The sequence below is a fragment of the Falco punctatus genome (genome assembly GCF_963210335.1).
Source record: "Falco punctatus genome assembly, chromosome: 7".
Lineage (NCBI taxonomy): Eukaryota > Metazoa > Chordata > Aves > Falconiformes > Falconidae > Falco > Falco punctatus.
The window spans coordinates 23,358,636-23,379,771 of record NC_137587.1 but is presented as its reverse complement, the minus strand read 5'-3'; the positions used below and the strand labels follow the sequence as shown (position 1 = coordinate 23,379,771).

Genomic DNA, 21,136 nt, shown 5'->3' with positions numbered 1-21,136 from the left:
TCAGGTAGTTTGGAAAGAATGTGATGGTGGTTCTCAGGGTTACCCTAAAATATGATCTGCAAAATGGTGAAAGAGAGGATTTGTGTTCTTTTCTGGTTTTAGTTTTTTGCCTCTTCTGTTAGACTTTGAGACCTTATTGGTATTGGGGGTCTCTCTGGACAGTAAGTGGTTGATTTAATATTGGAAGTCAAACAAGTAAAGGAGAGAAATTTTACCTGCTGTGTGTAAGTGTTACTTTTGCTTAACTTTTAACAGCAATGGTTGAGCAATATTTTCAAGATTCAGCACCAGAGTTAGTCCAGTTAAATGACTGAAGCATATGGTACACAGTTTCTGTGGTCTGTCATGCCTATAAAAGGCCATCTAGCAACTCAAAAGAGATAGTAGGGATGATAACTGTAAGGTAAAGATGTTTGTAAAATCAACTCAAGTGTGTTGTCTTTGACTATATAAATACGCAGCAGAAAGGATAGATAGATTGTTCACTAAAATCTTTACATTGCACTTTGCCTGTGTTCAGTTGCAAGGAAGATGTTGAGTGTCTTGTTTTCACTTTATTTTTCCAACATTGGATTTTAGGTCCCTGAAGCAACTGAGACTATTCTCTGAAGGAAAAAAAAAAGATTAATTGATGAATTACATTCTTGATTAATTTCTTTCTGCTTTCCTTTTGCTATTCTTTCTAAATACGCTGAATGTTAAAGAAGTTTGTTTGGTTGTCTTTCAAACACCTGCCTATTTCAGAATCAAATGAAAGAGCTATCTTTGATGGCAACAGAAAGTCTGCACAGCAATCACACTATCTGGTTTGGCCATTTTCCCACCTCAACAATCATCTCCTCAGCCCCAGGCATACGAACATTAATGAGGTAAGATACTTCTTTTTTCCCTGTATGTTTTCAGTCTGAGGTACATTTCTTGCCTCTCTTCACATGCTTGCCTGTCACTTTTCAGGTTTTCTGCAGTGGTATTTCCTTCCCGCCCAAACAATCACAATTCTTGTGTTGTTTTATTAGTTCTGCCACAGCCTATTTATGTGGACATCTCCATACACTGGGTGGGCTGATGCCAGCCTTGCACAGTCAACACCGTGGCGGCACTCTGGAACTTGAATTGGGAGACTGGATGGATAACAGGAGGTAAGTAAAACCTCCTGTTAAGTAAGTGAGCAAATTACTATATGGAGCCTACCTGGTTATACTGTGATTCCCTTTTATGCTGTTTGGAGAATTTGAAAGAAGCATTAGATCTGCCTGACTGGTTATTACTATTAGTGCTTTTGAGAAATTTCTCTTAAGTTTGGGATTTTTTTTTTCCCTATACCAACAGTGTCCTAATAAATTAAGTAATTTTTTTATCCATTCTTGGTGTTTAAAAATTAAAAAGAGGATATCTAAATATTGAGTATGCGTTTAGTATTCAAAATAGACAAATATATTGTAATAAAATTCAGCATCTGATAAAAATCAGAATTTTAGAGACGGAAATAGTCTACCTGAGAAATGTTATGTTAGCAGCATATCAAAACGTGTCCGATGCTATATGGAATGTATAGTAGTGTATTAGCCTTTATTCTGCAGTGATCCTAAGATACTTGTATGCATGCAGGAAGAGAGCACACTGGGGTCTTTGTCCATAACTAGAGTACCTACTCGGACACTGTAGTAATGTACATTATATTTGAAAACTTTAACATAATGTTCATCTAACTGATTCATGTGCAAAATTCAATAGAACTTGACGTTCAGAATTTTGAGTAGTGCTTCAGTGATTTATAATAAAATGAAGCTGATTAGAGGTAACCAGCTGTACAGAAATACAGCAAGTTGTTTAATATGGGATCAACTACAGAAGAGAATAAATGGAAAATAAACAAGTTCTGTTTAGGAACTTGGGAAGCATGGGACTCAGCTGTGCATGCAGTAATTTGTATTAACAATTTTTTTTTCCCTTTCATTATAGGTACCGGATCCTTGCGTTTGATCATGACCTCTTTAGCTTCTCAGATCTTAACTTTGAAGAATGGCCTGTAGTTCTCATCACCAATCCCAAATCCTTCCTTTACAGCAGTTCTGCTCATGAACCGCTAGTCAAAATTCTTCATTCCACTCATGTCAGGTACCCTGTAATCTTTTGATTTCACAATATTTAACTACATCTTAATAGTTGGGGGTCTGTCTTGGTTGTGATGTACATCTATATTTATATGTATATACCCAAAATGTATATACCCAAAATGTATTATTTTTTTTTAAATGTGTGTCTACTGTTCTCAGAATCCCCTTTTCTCTGGAAGTTTGTTCTTGAGAACTCACTTCGTATCATATCTGTGATAAAAGGAGATCATATAGTAGCAATTCATGTTTATTTATGCAGTTATTTCCCCCTAAAGTCAATTAAACTTTTTTATGTACCCAAAGCTGGTAGAGTTAGATTAACACATAATCTCTGTTATTTATTTCACATGTTCACATTTGACACTGATGATTTCAGGATTTTGTATGTATTTTTCTAAGTGTTTTCTCTGTTGGCTTCAGACTCCTAAGCCTCTTGTCTTTCCAGTTTTACATCCCTTATATATTAAAGCATCTGAAGCCTCTGCCAATTTTCATATTGGTTTTAGATCTTTCCATCCTTCCTTTTCTACCTTTTCTTTTTTTATTTGTATTTCAAATTTCTGTGCCCTTTCCAGTGTCTTAAATTTGCTGTTAGACCAATAGGCATGAAATACATATTGCATACACAGAATTACAATTAAAAGAGGTTCATCATACTTTCAGTTAGGAAGCAGTGTCCTACTAAGTCTACCTACTTTCCAGTTTCCTATTTAGAACCTTATCTGAACTTGATCTGAACCTTTCTGATGATTATATTAAATATATGAACTGGTCAAATCATTCAACGTAGAAGCAGTGAATCATTTAGGTTGGAAAAGACCTTTAAGATTATTGAATCCAACCATATTGTTCTGTAAAACTCCTCCATAAATAAGGGAGGCCAACAGCATCCTGGCCTGTATCAGAAACAGCGTGGCCAGCAGGACTAGGGAGTGATTGTCCCCCTGTACTAGGCACTGGTGGGGCTGCACCTCGAACACTGTGTTGAGTTTTGGGCCCCTCACTGCAAGAGGGACATTGAGGTGCTGGAGCGTGTCCAGAGAAGGGCAACGGAGCTGGTGAAGGGTCTGGAGCACAAGTCTTGTGAGGAGTGGCTGAGGGAACTGGGGTTGTTTAGCCTGGAGAAAAGGAGGCTCAGGGGAGACATTATTGCTTTTTACAACTACCTGAAAGGAGGTTGTAGCGAGGTGAGGGTCAGTCTCTTTTCCTGGGTAACAGGTGATAGGATGAGAGAAACAGCCTCCAGTTGCGCCAGAGCAGGGTTAGGTTGGATATTAGGAAAACTTCTTCACTGAAAGGAAAGGGTGGTCAAGCGTTGGAACAGGCTGCCCAGGGAAGTGGTTGAGTCACTGTCCCTGGAGGCATTTGAAAGACATGTAGATGTGGCACTTAGGGACATAGCTTAGTGGTGGACTCCTTCCTTTGACTGAAACATGCTTTGGAATGCCTTTTGTATTACCAGAAATAAAAGAAGTTTTGTGTGCAATATATTGAGTCTACATTAGTATGGCTGTTTCTCTGAAGATAAGCACTGCCAAGTGGTACTGAATTTGTTGGTATCTCAGATCTGTAATACCAGTCTTGCGTTCCACTCAGTTTCTCATAAATTCAGTTATAAAGATTGAGAGGTTATGTTTTGACTAGCAAAAGTAAAAAGCAGGAACCAACCAACCAAACAAAAAAAGTAACAAAGGACTTTAGAGAGAGAGAGACTGGCAATTTTTAATTGAGGTATCTACAAGTATTTGATTATGTGTCTGTCTGTGTGCAGGAGGATGCATCCCACTTGTGTTAGCAAATGTTTTGACAGCAAGAGTTCTAAGATTATTTCTGCCAGGACCTGAGGATCTCTGCCACTTTTGCAGCTGTTCCACAGCCCGGTTTTCTATCCTAATCTTTTGCACAATACCATACTGAACTTCTCTCTTTAACTGTAGGAAAGAGCTACCATGTGACTGTTAGCCTACATATTTCACCATTTTAATTTCTAACTCTTTTGAACTCTGAAGTACAAGGTAGCATAATCTTTAGGGGCTTTTCTTCAGGAAGTAAAGACAAATCTGCAAGTCCTGTAACAAATCTGTTTATTTTACTTTTTATTCACTCCTTAGAATTCTGGCCTTCTCTCCTTCTGTCATTATCTCTGTCAAAGTCAATATAGACGGAGTTCACTTGGGGAACGCGCATCCAGTGTCTGGCCCTCTCTATGTACTGAAGTGGAGCCCACAAAACTACAGTGAAGGGTTCCATCACATAGATGTGACTGTCCAGGTAAGGTACCTGTTGGCATTCTTTGTATTGGATTTCTGTGTGGTCATGTCTGCTCCATCACCCTTCTGCATCACATAACTAGGGACAAAATATGTGATAACAGACTTCCTTTCATATTTATCTGATTACAAAAACCAAAGGATTTATTAAATGAAAAAACGCTGCTGAGCACTAAAGCATTTGTAAAGCATCTGGACAAAATAAAGGATTCTTATTTTCATGAGAAATATAGTAAGACATGACAGAAGAGCAAGTAATTGGTCAAAAATAAATTCAGTAACAGACAACAATTAACTTTTAAGGTTGTCTTGGGAAAGAAAAGATCGGGTTTGATCAAGGAAAATAGGAAATAACATCATGTTAGTCCAGAAGGCAAAGGAACTGGATCTGGAAGATTCGAATACTGTCTTTGATTATCTATTTGAAGTTCTTTTCATGATTTCTTACAGTCTGACAGTGAATATGGTTTCTGTTTCCCAGAACATCAGACTTAACTGGTATTAGATTCCTGGGTGCAAAAAATGTTTTCCAGTGAACGCTTCTGTTCTTGTACTATATTTTATTTTTGTATCTTCAAGTGGTCTTGGAAGAACTTGATCAGACTGTTCTAACATTCTGCACATTTGCACAATAGTAATGGGATAGTTGGGAAAATGGGAAGCTTTGTCCTGCTTGATGGAACCCAGCTAGGTATTATTTTTCACAGGACAAAAGCGATACTGCTTTTTTTTTCTAATGGCCTTTTTGTACTGCCAGTGTTCGACCTCCTAGCTTGTTACTGTTTTCTGTGATGCTTTACTTGGGAAAGCTGCATTTATTTTTTTGGTTTTTTAATGATGATGAAAACATATGCACAAAGCTGAGTAACCTTTGAAGAGGGTTATACAGGCCTACCTAGCAGTAGTTTGCTTGCAAATTATGCTTGTTATCAGGTAGCTGAATGGGATTTTAAAAAAAACAATTTCCTTTCCCCTCCATTCATAAATAACTATTACATCTAGTAACTGAATAGTTCTGGGAAAATAAGGAGGGTGAAGTGTTAACTGGAGTTAGGTACCTGGAGAAAATACGAACACTCACTTGCTGTGCATTGTTTCTGGGATTGCCCAAATATTGTCTCAGCTGTTATCACACTGAACATACTGAATCCTTTACCATAAATACACCATTGATTTTGTACTGGAAGATAAGATGTTGTATCGGGTTTGTGTGGGAAGGTTTTAGTTAGCAGAGGGGCTACAGGGGTGGCTTCTGTGAGGAGCTGCCAGAAGTTTTCCCTGTGTCCACCGGAGCCAGTGCCAGCTGGCTCCAAGACAGACCAGCGACTGGCCAAGGCCAAGCCCATCAGGAACGGTGGCAGCACCTCTGTGGCAGCACCTCTGTGGCAGCACCTCTGTGGCAGCACCTCTGTGATAGCACCTCTGTGATAGCACCTCTGTGATAGCACCTCTGTGATAGCACCTCTGTGATAGCATATTTAAGAAGGGGGTGGGGGTGAGCGGGGGAAGCTGTGCAACAGCAGCCAGCTGAGAGCAGTGCAAATATGTGAGGGAAACAACTCTGCAGACACCAGGGTCGGTGCTGAAGGAGGGCAGGAGGTGCTCCAAGCACTGGAGCAGATTCCCCTGCAGCCCGTGGTGAAGACCATGGTGATGCAGGCTGTCCCCCTCAGCCCATGGAGGGTAATGGCGGAGCCGATATCCACCTGCAGCCCGTGGAGGACCCCACCAGAGCCGGTGGATGCCCGAAGGAGGCTGTGACCTGTGGGAAGCCTGTGATGGAGCAGACTCCTGGCAGGCCCTGTGCCTCGTGCAGAGAGGAGCCCGCGCTGGGGCAGGTGGGCTGGCAGGGCTTGTGACCCAGTGGGGGACCCACGCTGGAGCAGTCGGTTCCTGAAGGGACTGCACCCCATGGGAGGGACCCACGCTGGAGCAGTTTGTGAAGAACTGTAGCCCATGGGAAGGACTCATGCTGGAGAAGTTCATGAAGAACTGTCTCCCGTGGGAGGGACACCGTGCTGGAGCAGGGAAGAGTGTGAGGAGTCCTCCCCTGAGGAGGAAGGAGCAGCAGAGACAATGTGCAATGACCTGACCAAACGCCTCACTCCCTGTCCCCCTGAGCCACTGCAGGAGAGGTGGTAGAGGAAATCAGGAGTGAAGTTAGCCTGGGAAGAAGGGAGGGGTGGGAGGAGAGTGTTTTTAAGATTTGGTTTTACTTCACAATATCCTGCTCTGATCTGATTGGTAATAAATTGAACTAATTTCCCCAAGTTGAGTCTGTTTTGCCTGTGCCAGTAATTGGTAGTGATCTCCCTCTCCCTATCTCGACCCACAAGCTTTTTGTTCTTTCTCTCCCCTGTCCAGCTGAGGAGGGCAGTGACAGAATGGCTGTGGTGGGCACCTGGTGTCCAGCCAGGGTCAACCCACCACAGATGTCAGTGTTACACATGCAGAAATATCGAATTGATGAATAAATGTGGCACTGTTACTGATTAGCAATATCAGTTACTAGCAAATATGTCAGAAAAGAAGCATGACAAAGCTTCAAAGTATTCTAAGATGGGCTATTATCTAGAGCTGAGCTTTCAGAAAACAAGGGGGGGGCAGTAGTCACTGTCTTCTACAAACTGCTGAATCTCTGACAGGATCTCATTATACACAGCACTTTGGTGATTATAAAATCATAATCTTAATTTACTTGAAACTACAAAATTGGCAGTAAGTATTCCTTTGTAGGTAAAGTATTTAACATGGCAGTATGCCAGACATGCATGTGCCAATCGGATCTTTCCAGAAAAGCTGCAGTGATGATTAACAACTTTAACTAGGTATTTTGTGTGCTACTGGTATCTAATTGCTCTCTTATTTTCTGTCAATCTAGGATGCTTCAGGAAGAATTAGCACACGGAGCCATATATTTGCTTTGGAAGAAAATCTCTCTCGTAGATTTGACTTTTGGCCATCTGTTATTCTTCTCATTGACTACTATGTTCTAGTAAGTACTTTCAGCAAAACAGCTGTCATTCCGTGTTGGTTTCCCCAGAGACTGCACGAGGCATTTTCCTAATTCCTGGCTGACTTGAATGCACTTTGCTGTTTCCAGATATGACTCCATTGGAATTTCACAAATATTTCAAGTTTCCTTTCTTACGTTGCACGTTTCAAATGTGAATGTGCAGCAGTGGTTCATGCAAACATTTGACTTAGTCGATTTAGTCATAGTTGTCCATTTCTGGGCATTGGTATACATACAGTTTGTGCAAGCAAGAAATGGAAAAGCAGCTATGGACATAGTAGAAAAAGGAAACATTAAATCAAAGAAGACTTCACTGTGGCCTATTGCAATACATGTACTGGCAAAAATGCTGGAAAAAGTCTCAAATCAGCTGCTGACATTGTAGCTAGCTCTAGCAAAGAGGAAGGCAAAATTCCCATTGACCTCAGTGAGTTCCAGGTCATACGCGGAACTGTTACAGCTCAGTACATGCAAAGAAGGCATGCCATAATAGATTAGGTGCACTTACAGAGCAAGGTGGAAAAGTCCACATGACTGTAGATAGTATCATAATTGGCTCAAAATTATATTACTTTTGTTAATCAGTAACTGATAGTCTCCCCAATGTCTTGAACTGCATTTCTATTTAGTACTCACTGCAAAAATGTTTTATATAGGAAGTGTATTTACACTTTTTCAATGGATGTGGTTTACAATCCATTTTTCTAAAGATTCAGGTCTATCACTTTGAGCCATCCAACTGAATTCAAGTCCATAAGATGCAGGTTCAATAACTTAGAAACTCCTAAGTTTTGTTTTGTTCTTCAGTTCAATGGCACCATCAAGCTCTGAATATGTGTTTCAGTTAGCAATCTTTGTATCGTTCTTTCAATGTCCATAAGGCTCAAAGGCAGCTACTGCTCCAGGGCTGGCTTAGAGTGACAACTGTCTTTTCAGGCTCGTGTGCTCTTTGGACTGATTGTGCTGATTCAGATCACCTTGCTCGTTATTTTCAGATACCTCCAAAAGCCAACGCTTAAAGGTATGTACCGGTGTTTGTCTGTGGTTTTTAGACATTCTGATTTCCCTAAACTTTTTTTCACTGTTTATCTGTATGCTAACAATACGTAAGTAATAGCACTGTTAATCACCATGCGCGTTCTGCATCTAGTACTGTGGGCTTTGATTGGGTTCTCAGAAACTGCTGGTTTGCTTTTAAGGGGACCCAGAAAATCTTCTGTATATCAAATAAAGTAAATTAAAACCTAAAAACTGGATCAGGTATCTTGTGTTTAAACAAAAATTCAATTAATTGACGTCTAAAGGTTTAATTTTAATTGTCGCACTGAAGAATGCAATGCATAGGGAAAGGAATGTTTTATTTTGCATTAGTTCTGTATGTGTGCTTGTTTCAGTAGAGCTGGCACAAAATTCAGTCACCTGAGTGGAGAAACAATTTCCTTCTATAAAAATAATGTTTGTTGATCTTTACAAAAAGCATGAACAGGCTTGGGTCTTTCTCAAAGACCAGTTCTATCATAACTTGGTATTTTGTTTGTGATAAATCTGGTAGATTAAACTTAATATTGTTAAGCTTGTGGTATTTATCCTTTAAACAATTGCTTGAACCACAGCTTACTAATGAGATTTTTCTGGAAGCCACCTCCCTTCCTGTTCATGTCGGTGTATGTCCTTTGCTTAACACTGATCACATAGCATCCTGAGGTAACTACAGCAACTGCCCTCATAGAAAAAGAATAGATGAACAGATTTTCAGGTGCCTTTATGGTACTCAGCAGCTAAAAATGAAGAGCTAGCACTCTGTGATCAGCTAGGTCCCTGTAGACCATGACAAATGTTTTACAGATCAGTGAACAAATTATTAGAGCTGTGTATTTCCATTGGTCAAGCTTGCCCTCTGGGAGTTAATGCTTTGTGAGAACTGCAGCCATGTAACAGGTGAAACTCTACAAGCTAACTTTTATAGGAAGGCTCTCTTGATCTCCGAACGCTGCCATTTTAACCCCTAGCCTTCGTTTTATCTGATTTGCTATCAGATCTCACTAAGTAGATTTAATCAACGAAAATCCAGTTAATCTAGTCATTGCTGACCAGCCTTTTTGGGTTGGCACAGTTACTTTTTTGAATCTCTTATTTTCATTTAATATGAACATTCTCCATGTTTTTCACTCTAGCTAACTTAATTTTCTGGGTGTAGAATGGTCATTCAGTTTCACTTACATACAGTAAGTGTACTCATTTAGAATGGCAGCTTCTGATGGTTTTAACATAGATTGTTTATATTTATTGTTTCCTTACTTTCAGGTATCACAGTAGCACCAGAAATGCATTCTTTTGTGTTTGTTCTGTGGGCATGCCAAATACTAATTTTATGTTTCTTATTTAATAGAATGCGTAAATAACGTGCACATTTGTTTCAGAAAGACCAATATTTTATATATGTATATATGTGTGTGTGTTTGTGTGTTGCAACCTGAATTAAGGGTATTTTTCTTAAATGTTGTCTCTGTTTAGAAAAGCCAGGATTACTTACTCTGACCTCGTATTCCCTTCATGTCTTCAGTAAAACAAATACCTTCTATTACTCAATTATGTTTTTGAATTTATACACCATTCTAGGTAAGTAACCTAGTGTACTGGCGGATATAAATTCGTATTTTTCTATTACACATCAAAGCCTGATGAAAAATGAGACTTCTAGCATCTTGGAGAATGGGGAAAATCTACTTAAGTTACAAAATAAATGTGGAACTTAGAAAGCTAACATCCAAAAGGACTAAAGATTAGTTTGTAAGAGCCTAACTTAAAAGCCCTAGAATGAATTAAAAACTTAATTTAATAAATTGCTCTGAAAGAAAAGTGATTATTTTTAATTTGGCTTTCACTTATTCTTTGGGTAAGATCTGGTTGTACTGTGGTGTAAAATGAGTATATGGAATGGACGTTTCATATGACATGTCACTAAGCTTAGCTCTGGTGCTAACAATATCAGTTTATTTCTCCTCTGATAATATAAATTACAAAAATAGCTCCTTTCTTGGCAGTCAGGGTAGCATGCATAACATAGCGCAGCCTGCCCATTTTGACATCTAAGCTGAGCCGAGCCGGAATTGTTTACGACCATGTCTTTCATATCTTTTACTGTAACTCAGGGAAAAGGACAGCATTTGGAAGAATCTGCCTTTTCACTTCCTCCCATAAGGAAAAATTTAGTTGTGATCATCAAAACGGCCAGAGAGATTAAACCAACATGGAAGTATTTTCATTGCATGCCACAGCTCATTGGTGTACCGTAATACTTTCACATCAGGAAGGTTCATCAGATTGCTGTTTGTTGAGGATGAAAACATGAGCCTCACTGCTATAGACAAGCAGTAGAGAAGTCACGTGCCTCAGTTAACCACTTTGTGCTCAGGAATACGAAAGGCCGTGTGAAAAAGGGCCATGTCTACATTGTCTTCTCTGATAGCGTTGTATGTTTGGTTTCCTCTCTTGCAGGACCGTGGTTTGTAGGTGAACTGATAGATGGCCAGGTGGGGGCCTGTTTTTCCTTTGGGCTGTTTGTTGGTGGTTCCTTCTTCCAGGGCAGTCTGACATTTGTGGTTGGGATTTTACAGGTACATATTTATAAAAATTAAGGCTGACAAACTGCTCTCTTCTGGGGGGGTAGTGGTGTGTCTGATCTTTGTATATGTTTTTTCAAGAAAAGAGGGGGTTTTTTATATATAGTTTTATAAAGAAAGGAGTCTCGGAAGGATAGAGATTAGTGGCCATGCCTGACCACAAACAGCTCTTACCTTTCTGCAAATGTGAAGTGCAGAAGGGAAGGAGGTTGTACAATATTTTCTCAAACTTCTCTTTTCCTCTATTTGATGTTGCTTTGGTCTCCCTGGATGTCTGGAGTAGAGGCCATCTCTACAGATTTACCACACCATTTTTTTATTTTATTTTTTTTTTGTCCTCAGTTCAGGTGCGGGTTGCAGTGATTTAAGCAAAAGGAACTGAAAGGCCAGGGCAGCCTTTGCAGACTGAATAGCCATTCAGCTCAGCGGGCATCACTCCCAGTACACACAAGTCCAGGTTTCCCAGCAGTCTGACCTGCCTGCCCTCTGGTTTTCCCAGCTGCCCTTAGTCTGAAAGAGAGGGTGTTGTTCCTTGGCATTTAAGCCAGACTGTGCTAGTATTGCCTGCTTTGCGGTCTGGCCCTTATGCCAGTGCTAACACTTGTCTCACATCACAGTGGGCTGGGTCAGAGAGCTACACTGACGTAAGGACCTTCCTTTTTTACTGTGCTAGTATTTTGCCAAACTCTAGCTCCCTGAACTAGCTCCAAAAAAGGTCAAATGTGTGCCAGTGCCTCCCCCTGCAAGGGAGTGGACAGGAACGTTTGGCCAGGGACTGAGGCACAGGCAGCCACACGTCTGTCAGCTGCAGAGTCTTGGAACTGCATCCTGAGATCCCAGGTCTGGGAATTGTACTTGGCCCTTACGATGGGGCAGTTTTATATGCCCTTACCTTTCTGTGCCCTCATGCATGTTACCAAGAACACTTGTTTTGCTCATCATCTTACTTTTCTCTGCTCTTCTTTTCAGCTGTTGTTTTTCAACCTGCCATTAATGGCCTACCTGTGCTGGTGCCTGTTGCTGCGATGCCAGGGTTACAGCTTCCATTCTCATGTCCATCACATCCCACGCCTCATGGCTGTGCTTGTCCACCTGGCAATGGCACTCCTCCTGGCCTGGCAGGTCTATTCCTGCTATTTCCTGCAGCGAACCTACGGGACCTTGGCTTTCTTCCTCTCTCCGATGAGAACGTGGCTGGTGGTGCTGACCTCAGCTCTGATTTGGAAAACCTGGACACTGAAATCATCTGAGCTCAGAACTTACATTCTAGAAATGAAAAACTGTCAGAGCTCCTGAAGCAAAATATACGTATTCAAAGTTTTTTGACTTAAAAACTGTGAAGGCACAACCTATAGTTTGTGATGCTGGAATTTTATACAGCCCAACCTTTAGGTGGCAAGATCTGAAGCTCCACTTGCATCGCTACAGAGCTGTATCAAATAGTGAATGTGTAACAATCTGTAATACATACTTTTATTGTATTATACAACACACTGTATAATACAGGTTATATAATACAGTTATACATTAATACAGTATACAGTAAACTGTATAATAATCTCTTTAATAGGGGGTTTTGTGATAAGAAGACAGGTATGTCCAAATGGATCACAAATGGAAATGTTTGCCTATTACCACTGTGAATGGAAAAAATATTTTTAATTCATTAAATTATTGACTTTTATAATGGTGGGAAAAATGAGCACAGACTTTGATAATGAACTCCAGGATTTGTGCTTAACTTTGCTTTTTATTTCAAGATTTACATATATTTCTACAAGACTAGACCGGATGCCTTTATGAATTAATGGTTATTGCAAAGGTGCTGTGGTGCCCTTCTCAGTGAGAGTCCGTACAGTAAGTGCTTGTACACTTTTTCACTTCGTAATGCTATATATGAGCAGTTTATAGGCTATTAGGTGCGTATGTGTGTTCATGTGTAGCTGAGCCATGGCCTATTGCTTCTGTCCCGGGAGTGCTGGCTATTAACATGCTCTCTCTCTGGGAGGAAGGAGTTATGTTTTCCACTGCCCAGGTTGCCAGTTTTTCCACACTTCACCAGTGAAAGGACAGTGAATGATCAATGTTGCTGGGATTTCCAGCTGTAGTCAGAGGTCAGCTTTAAAGCAAAGAATGGAAGCAACGTCCTTGGGACGGGAGAGGCCGAAGGAATCATGTAGTCTGATACCTATAAAGTCTGTAAGTGAGAGGGGTCAGAGCTGTATTTCTGCATCTCAGTCAAATGTGCCAGAGTGACCTAGGAAAACTCATTAGTTTTCAGTTTTTCTAAGTCTAAAAATGATAGAATAGTTACATTTATGAAGAATGCAATGAGCCAGAGAAAGAGAGCTGAGGTGCCTTTATCTGTAAAGTAAGGAGAACACTGTCTTACTTCACTAGACTGCTGTGAGTGGAACAAAAGACTTGAGGTAATTTTACAGTAACTTATTTATGGCTCCTCAAGAAAAAGGATATGGGAAAATAAATTGAATTGGAAGAAAATATTAACTTCAACTACGATTTATTTATTTATTCATTCATTCATTTATTTCTAAAAGGTGACAGGTTTCCTGTTCCTTAATTCCTGTTCCTCAATGACTGATGCTATAATAGGAAAAAGAGAGTAACAGCTCTCATCTGCACAAGTTAAATACACTGTTAAACAGAATGTCATTTGCCGCTACATGTTTGTCTTGCAAAGCTGTTAGAAAATCAGGGGCAGGGCACAAAATTCACTTGTGAGAAACACTACTGAAATATTAATAACAAAACGGACATTTCACAAATTACTTTTATATGATCAGGAGCATAAGAAGTGACAATAAAATATATCTATACCCTGTGACAAGACCCTGTTCTGAAATGAGACTTTTTTTTTGTTGTGGTGGTAGCAGTAGATTGCAGTGTCATAAAATCTCAATGTAGTCCAATGTCTGGTTTGTGTAAGATTAAAAATCTTACAATCCATCAAATACATACTTTTTGGGTCCATAGGATGTGTCTGGTAGACAGATGGAATTCTGTTAAGAATCTCTCATCTCTATTCTTAGCGTGGCAAGCAAAGATGGTTTATTTGTGTAATCCCTGGCTCCAAGGACCTAAGTAAGAATCACATGCTCTGAAACATAGTTGATGTGTGGATTGTATGTGGGAATCATGTAATAAATCTTAAGAGAAAAGGACTATCCCACTACCTTGGTATCACATTTTCTACAGCACACTGTAGAAACTCAGTGCTCATGTTCTACAGGCACAGCTATTACAGCTTTTTGTTGCTTAACAGACAACTAAAACTGACCTTGTCTCACATTAATTCAGATTTCTTCCGTAAACAGTTTTCCACTATTCTAAATACCTTAGGGGGAAAATACTAACTTTCCTACTTGAGCTGTACACTTTAACATAGGAAAACTATTTACCCATACCTTCTTAAAAATGTTTTAATTCCTTTCAGTAGGCTAAAAGTTTGTAGAAGCACCAACTAGAAGCTAGCCTGTAATTTAGCTGTCCTTATCATATAGACAAGCGGTTGCCCAAGTTAACGATAAGTTACAAAAATCACAATACACGATGTTTTCTGTTAAAATTCAAACAAAATAAATTGGCTATATAACTTGCAGCCCACCTTCCAGAACACATCACCAGTCACTTGAATCTGTGATAACTGGCCAAGCCTTTGACACCTATGCAGATATGATAAACCTGCAAACCACCCTATAAAGAAAACTGCATTCACTCCTCTGTTGGCCCGTGGTGCCCAGGAAGCAGCAATCGACACAGCGGGCTGCAGTGACATTCCCAGGGTTAACAGGCCCCGTGTAGTCCTGGTGAACGGCCTGCGTCTGGCCTTCTTTCAAATTAAGCTCTTCTACTGATAGGCTGCATTTCTACTGAGACAACACAATATTGTGCTGTAATGTATCTTAGCATTTACATCAATCATCATCGGTGTAAGATCTCTCATAGTGTTACACGGTTTACGACATTTTTTCCAGATTATGGATGAAAAGATTTTATTTATGAACTTTTTTACTTAAACAGAAGCAAATGGCTTTGGCATTCATTACTTCTGGCACAGTTATCTTTCTTTTAAAGTACTACTGCATGGCCGTTTTGGGGTAAGCCAGAGAACACAGAGGTCTTCTGAAATCACGAGCAGTCTTTCCAAGCTGCTCACGAGGAGGACAATCAGAGCTATGTGAAGTAAGCAAAGCACGTGGCAGATCGTGGAACCAGGCTGCCGAAGTACTTTACATACTGCTGACGGACATTAGTGTGACCTACGATAAATCAATCTTTCATAGTATAAATGTTTCTATTACAATACTCTGCAGGGTTTGTTGGTTTGATTTGCATTTGTTTTTTTTTTTAATCTGCACAGAGAAGCTCCTTTAAAATACTTGATTCCCATTTGAAACTACTCTAAAAGGACACTTGAAATTATTATCTGGGGAAAAAAAACTGACCATACCTTCCAAATACATTTTGTTGTTTGCTTTTTTAATTCTTAGAAAAAGCACATGTAATTTTTCATGCTGCTGTTTGCTTATGAAGGAATTCTTGCATTCATCAGTGAAATACATCCAAGATGCTATGAAATGCGTAACATAAATAGGAAAAAGAGAGGTTATTTTATGTGCGTTACCCTCAGCGTTCTGAGGGCTGAGCAGTAACTTGCAAAGGGAAGTTCCCAGGGGAATGCTGCTGCCTTGCATAATTTCCTATAACTGTCATCAGTGAAGGCCTGTCCAACCCAGTCATCTTGGCGTTCAGTGTAGTGGAAAATGCAGGACAGGAGGCAACAGTGGCTTTTTCTATGTGGTTTTCCCCACTACATCTATAGCATACTAAAAAAAATAAATTAAAAAAGCTAACAAACAAAAAACCCCAACCAAAACAGCTCCAAAGGTTCAAAGAGAAAGAACCTCTTTCTGGAGCCAGCCAAGGCAGAGGTGAGAGACTGCTGCCTGTAGGGCACCGAAGGCTCACACGGGCAGCCTGACCCAAGGACACACAACAGGCTGTTCCAGTCTGAAATGCTCGTTGCTGTCCATGCAGCTTTCTAACGGGATTGTTACTGCCAAAAGCGAGATGTAGGTATTACTCGGGGGTAGTGGGACGTAAAGGCAGCTCCATCCCAGCTGGAAAAGCACCAGTAGACAGTCCTGCCCTTCCACAGTCACCCCCAGAACCAGCAGGATGTCCAACCATGCTGGCTCCTGCCCAAACTTCACCCCACCAGAGCTGGTCCTTGGCCCTTTCCCTTCCCACACTCCCCTGCCTGGGAGGCAAGGGAAAGCAAGTAGGGGCTGATCAGGTGAGGAAGGCTCCTTCTCACAGAGGAGTAGGGACTGAGGGAAGGTCTCAGATATATGGAGAAGCCCATCCCAGAAGAGGGTGGAGCAGAGGGTAGACCCATAGCCCCACAAAACCTTACTCCCTTCTCTCGCCATTTGCCCTCAGTCTCAATACAAATAAATTGCACCTCCCCATCCCTGCATAAACCGTGCTTTGCCACTTAATACTTCCAGTTTTCTTTCAATACTTCTGACCTATTCAGCCACCCTCTCACCACCACTCTGCCCAGAGTAGAGTGCTGTAACAAACCTGAATTCTGCTATCCAGGGTATCTTTCTGGATGCAAAATTCTGTACTCCTGTGGCTAAAAAGTCCTGACTCATTTCTGCTTCTTTCTGCGCTTTTCCTAAAGATTTCCCAGTTGTGTCTCACAAAACACTTTCTCAATTTGGAGCTTATTCCAGCTGCTGTTACCCTGTCCTATTGCGTGATAATGCCCTCTGCCTGTGATCTTTTATTCCCTAGCAGTCTATTTATGGATTGTATGAACATTTCCCACTGTGAAGAGAGCCCAGTAAAGAGAAAGGCAGAGGAGCAATAGAGGAGAGCAATGTGACAAACCACAGGACTAAGTAATCCTGCATCTGCTTCTTCCATGATCAATGCATTCAAATATAGAATAAAGACATGAAGCTATTTGAAAGGCATCTGCCTTCACTCTCCACTTTTGTAACAACAGCTACTATAAACTGCATAATAAACATTTATGTCTGGGCTGGCAAGCTCTTTTCAAGGTATTGCTGACATTTCCCATAAAATCCTGACATTAAACTACACAGCCTAGCACTAAACCACTAACAGGTGTTCCTGTGAACAGAGCATGTTTGATTATCAAGGAAGAAGCCAAGAAGGAGGACAAGAAATATGATGAACTAAATAAAAGTTAAGGAAAAGGGGCAGGGGGGAATGGAGGGTAAGAAAGCAGAAGGGAATAAAATGAAACACAGGACAGCCAACAGCTACTCTTCAAGGTGCAAAGACAGAAGGGATGGAAATGGGAGTGCATGAAACTTTACCAAATGCAAACCAAGCAGAAGATTGGCTCAAATAAAAATAAGAAAAAAAGGTCTCTCTGCCCAATACTACTTAAGTTTTGTTGCCCTTTGCAATGAGATATGTTTATTTATAAAGACTGTATAGCTGAATTTCTAGTACCTTACCGTGGTCACACAACTCGTACTCTGAATTCATGCTTGCCCTTGCTTAAGATCTTACAACTATCACTCACCATCTTCACAAGGTAGAGCTTCATGCTTTACATGAAGCACTCATGTAAACATTCACAAATGCTGGTCTTCTGCAGCCAGTGACTACTACATCCAAAGCATCTTGGTTTTTTGTTACCAATATTTGTCACACCTTGTTAAATGAGACCTCTCCTACAGTGCTAAATGTAAAATTGCTAAAGAGTCACACTATTACAATAACTAAGACATTAAGACAAGGTGAAAAAAATATGTATTAATATTTTTTACAACTGTGGGTGCTTGGTTTAAAACATTTTCACCCTTTGATTTGTATTTATTCTTAAGAGGTAACATAAGCCAGGATTCACAAGTAAAGAAATGCCTCTGTGAGAACCCTAAACATTGAGGGTACCAGGGTAAGGTATAATTTGCCTGTCACCATCTTTTATTTTTTTTTTCCCTCTAAAGCCATTTGACTAATGCAGATAAAACCTATATGGCTCTCATAGCTTACCTAACTATAGGAATGCTGCTGCAAGCAAGCTGCCTGAGTCAGTATCTCAGCATGATCTGATTCTGGATCAGCTCTCACATCATCAGGTCTTAACAGGCTTATGACTTGGGTGCATTGCTAAGTAATTGCTGTAAAAGTAATAGTGCTGGGAATTTTACAATTTTATCATATTTTGTTTCAGTTGTGAAAAGTAACTTCCTAGAGGACTATCATTCCTGGAAGGTGAGTCAACTCACAGTGCCAGAGATGAGCTCACTCTGGAGCAGCTCCTCAGCAAATATGTTCAAAATTTGTTATTGTTACGATTGCTTTGTTACATTCATACAACACAAATGTATTGATTTTGGGGGGGTTGTATTGGTTTTTTCATAGTGGAAGTCCCTTTTGAAATATACAGGTATCTAATTAGCTTGCTTTGGATACTACCCTATGATGTATTTCCTTCCAAGCAGGCTGAAATAAAACAGAAGAATGGTCCTCAGTTTTAAGAATAAAAGGCATTTTTCTCAAAACAGGTTGTTGAAAATGAAATAAAATTGATAGCTTGGAGGAAGCCAAATACAGGGAAATGCATACCATAGGACACTGAAACTTGTGTGTGGGAGGAGGTTACCCTTTGGAGGTGGAAAAGAATAGGAAAACACCATGGTGACACCATGCCCCCAAAAAACAACACATATATTTATGTACAATTAGACACACACACAACTTCCAATTAAATGGAGGACTTTCTGTTCCTAAGTAAAACTGATACTATTTCAACTCAGCAGGAATGGCAATACCAATACTCTCATTTGTAAAAATCCTCTTGCATTGGTAAGTTTTCAGTAGTAGCAACAGAGCCTCACGTTAAGACCAGCTTTGCTGCGGGGGTGTGGACTGTTAATTGTTGGTCATGTACACAGAGTGGACTGTTCTCTTTTGCATTTTGCTATTTCCTTTAGGAATGAACTGCAATACAAGAATTATTTATTTTTTTTTAAAAAAGGGGGTGGGGAAATTAAGTATCTATAGTGAAAAACAAGAAAGAATTTGAGACTAAACAGAAAATTAGTTGAACTATGTGTGAACCATTCTAATTAGCACACTAAAAGATCCACCCTTGAGCAAATCGAGCCCCCTACTAACAAAGCCCCCTCCCCACAGAACCTGTGAGGTAAAAAAGAAGAGCGCTGTACCTTAGATGGAGACAAGGCTCTTAAGAACCAATGAGACTCAAGTGTGACTAAATGTAATTGTAAACAATTGTTCAAAGGGTATAAAAAGTTTTACCATGTGTTAAAAGGGGTGCTAGCTTTGTGGATTTACCACCTAGCACCCATCTCTGTGCAGACCTGCAATAAACAAGTATCTGGACACTGTGTGGATCAGCTCTTCACACTGGGTGAAGAACCCAGGCTTCGGATAACATAAGAATGAGGACACTTGTTCAGAAAGATTAAGTGTCTTAAAGTGCATTGAAGTTCATCTGCTGCCTGACAAAAACTGAATGCAGAATATAGGGTGCATAGGGTGATGGTGACGCTGTTTCACTCTGAATATTCCTATCAATCAGGCATATGCATGTGGGAGCAAGTGGGAGGGAGGAAAGGACGGAAAGGGGACAACGGACACATCAGCACACTCCTTAGACCTGTGTTTGGAAATTGTAGTTCCATCATCTCCCTCCCCATTAAATACAGCAGACATGACAGGAATCCAAGCCTAGAGACAGTGGTCAGGATCACTGCATTTCCTCCTGCCTCTTTTTAATGGATATATGAATTACCAAGCCTTGCAAGCCTGCACTGCTTAACTTTCACAACTGAGTTATCATCTATGAGCAGTCAATATGCACGAATTCATAGAATTTCACTCACCTGTTGCTTTCTGTCTTCATTTGCCAACTAGGATCATACTCATTTTACTGCATAAAAATTTTGGCTTCTATCCCAGTGCAACACTTACTAATGCTGCTTGAGTTAGTTATGCTGACAGTGGATTCACAATCTAGCTGAAAGTGAACCAGTCATAAGTTTTGTAGGTGAAAAATGCATGCTGGAAGATTTTAGACCATCTAATGCTATACTGCAGGTGTCTTTCTCTTCCTCAAGTTTATGGCATCCATCACTGCATGCTTCCTTCTATTAGGGCCAGCTTCAGAACTAGGAAATGAAAGGACTGTTTTTCATATTGCTCACAACCATATCAAGCATTTTTTATACTCGCCTACCTTCCACAGCACACCAAATGATTTATAAAATACCAAATTTCTTGTACAGTGTTTCTTTCCTAGTCCTTGGATTCCATTTAGTTTGGCCTAGGTAGTGACTCACACAAATCTACATAATCCATTCTCTGGATAGTTCAGCTGACCCTGCTGTTTGGAAGCGCTTCTCAAAGGCAAACAACTTAAAAACAAAACCAATATGAATAATCCTGTACTCTAAATAAATGTGTTAAGTGTTTCTAAATGTACACAGTAGTGGAATTCTAATCTCTTTAAAATAATTATCTGTTCCCTTCTCTGTTCCTTGCTTATGAAGACACAGACTTAATCTTATCAGTCCCATTTGGCTTGGGGTTATGATAGTCAAACTTGGAAATGGTGACTCATTTTTTCAAGTTTCCCTATTGAGATGGCAAAAGAGCATTGCTTGACCAACAGTTCTGAACCAAGATAAGTTACTGAGGGAACAGAAGGTCATTTGTCTGCAAAGTTACCTTCTGTCATCAAGCAACATGTTTTAAGATTGTCCTGTGGTACACATCTTGGAGAGGTGTAAAAACCAGAAAAACTACTGAAATAGGGAAGATTACCATAAAAATAAGATACAGTAGATTTCTAAAAAGGAATTTAAAAAGAAAACTTCACTTAAGTTTGGAATGCAAATATTGAGAAGAGTAAATAAAGTTCATCCTACATCGGAACCAATCTCTCATTAAAGTCTCGGGTTGCATGTAGATGGAATTGTAACTGAATTAGATTTCAAGTGCTCTGAAAATAGGGGATATAATGATACAATGCAAAGAAGTGGGCAAGAAGGTCAGTGGAAATTTGTTCCAGATGGT

At 40.1% G+C, this 21,136-nt stretch overlaps 1 protein-coding gene across 3 annotated transcripts in view; it reads left to right on the top strand.

The window, feature by feature from the left end:
* The window catches only part of TMEM62 (transmembrane protein 62), a 32,573-nt gene extending 13,512 nt beyond the window's left edge, over positions 1 to 19,061 (top strand). For all 3 annotated transcript variants that reach the window (XM_080397679.1, XM_080397680.1, XM_080397681.1), the window contains 9 exons: positions 745 to 869; positions 1,017 to 1,139; positions 1,963 to 2,118; positions 4,229 to 4,388; positions 7,269 to 7,382; positions 8,340 to 8,424; positions 9,918 to 10,022; positions 10,902 to 11,020; positions 11,996 to 19,061. In XM_080397679.1, coding sequence (XP_080253805.1) covers positions 745 to 869; positions 1,017 to 1,139; positions 1,963 to 2,118; positions 4,229 to 4,388; positions 7,269 to 7,382; positions 8,340 to 8,424; positions 9,918 to 10,022; positions 10,902 to 11,020; positions 11,996 to 12,322 — 1,314 coding nt within the window. In that variant the 3' untranslated portion in view covers positions 12,323 to 19,061. The remainder of the gene's footprint in view (positions 1 to 744; positions 870 to 1,016; positions 1,140 to 1,962; positions 2,119 to 4,228; positions 4,389 to 7,268; positions 7,383 to 8,339; positions 8,425 to 9,917; positions 10,023 to 10,901; positions 11,021 to 11,995) is intronic.
* The last annotated feature ends 2,075 nt before the right edge of the window (positions 19,062 to 21,136 follow it).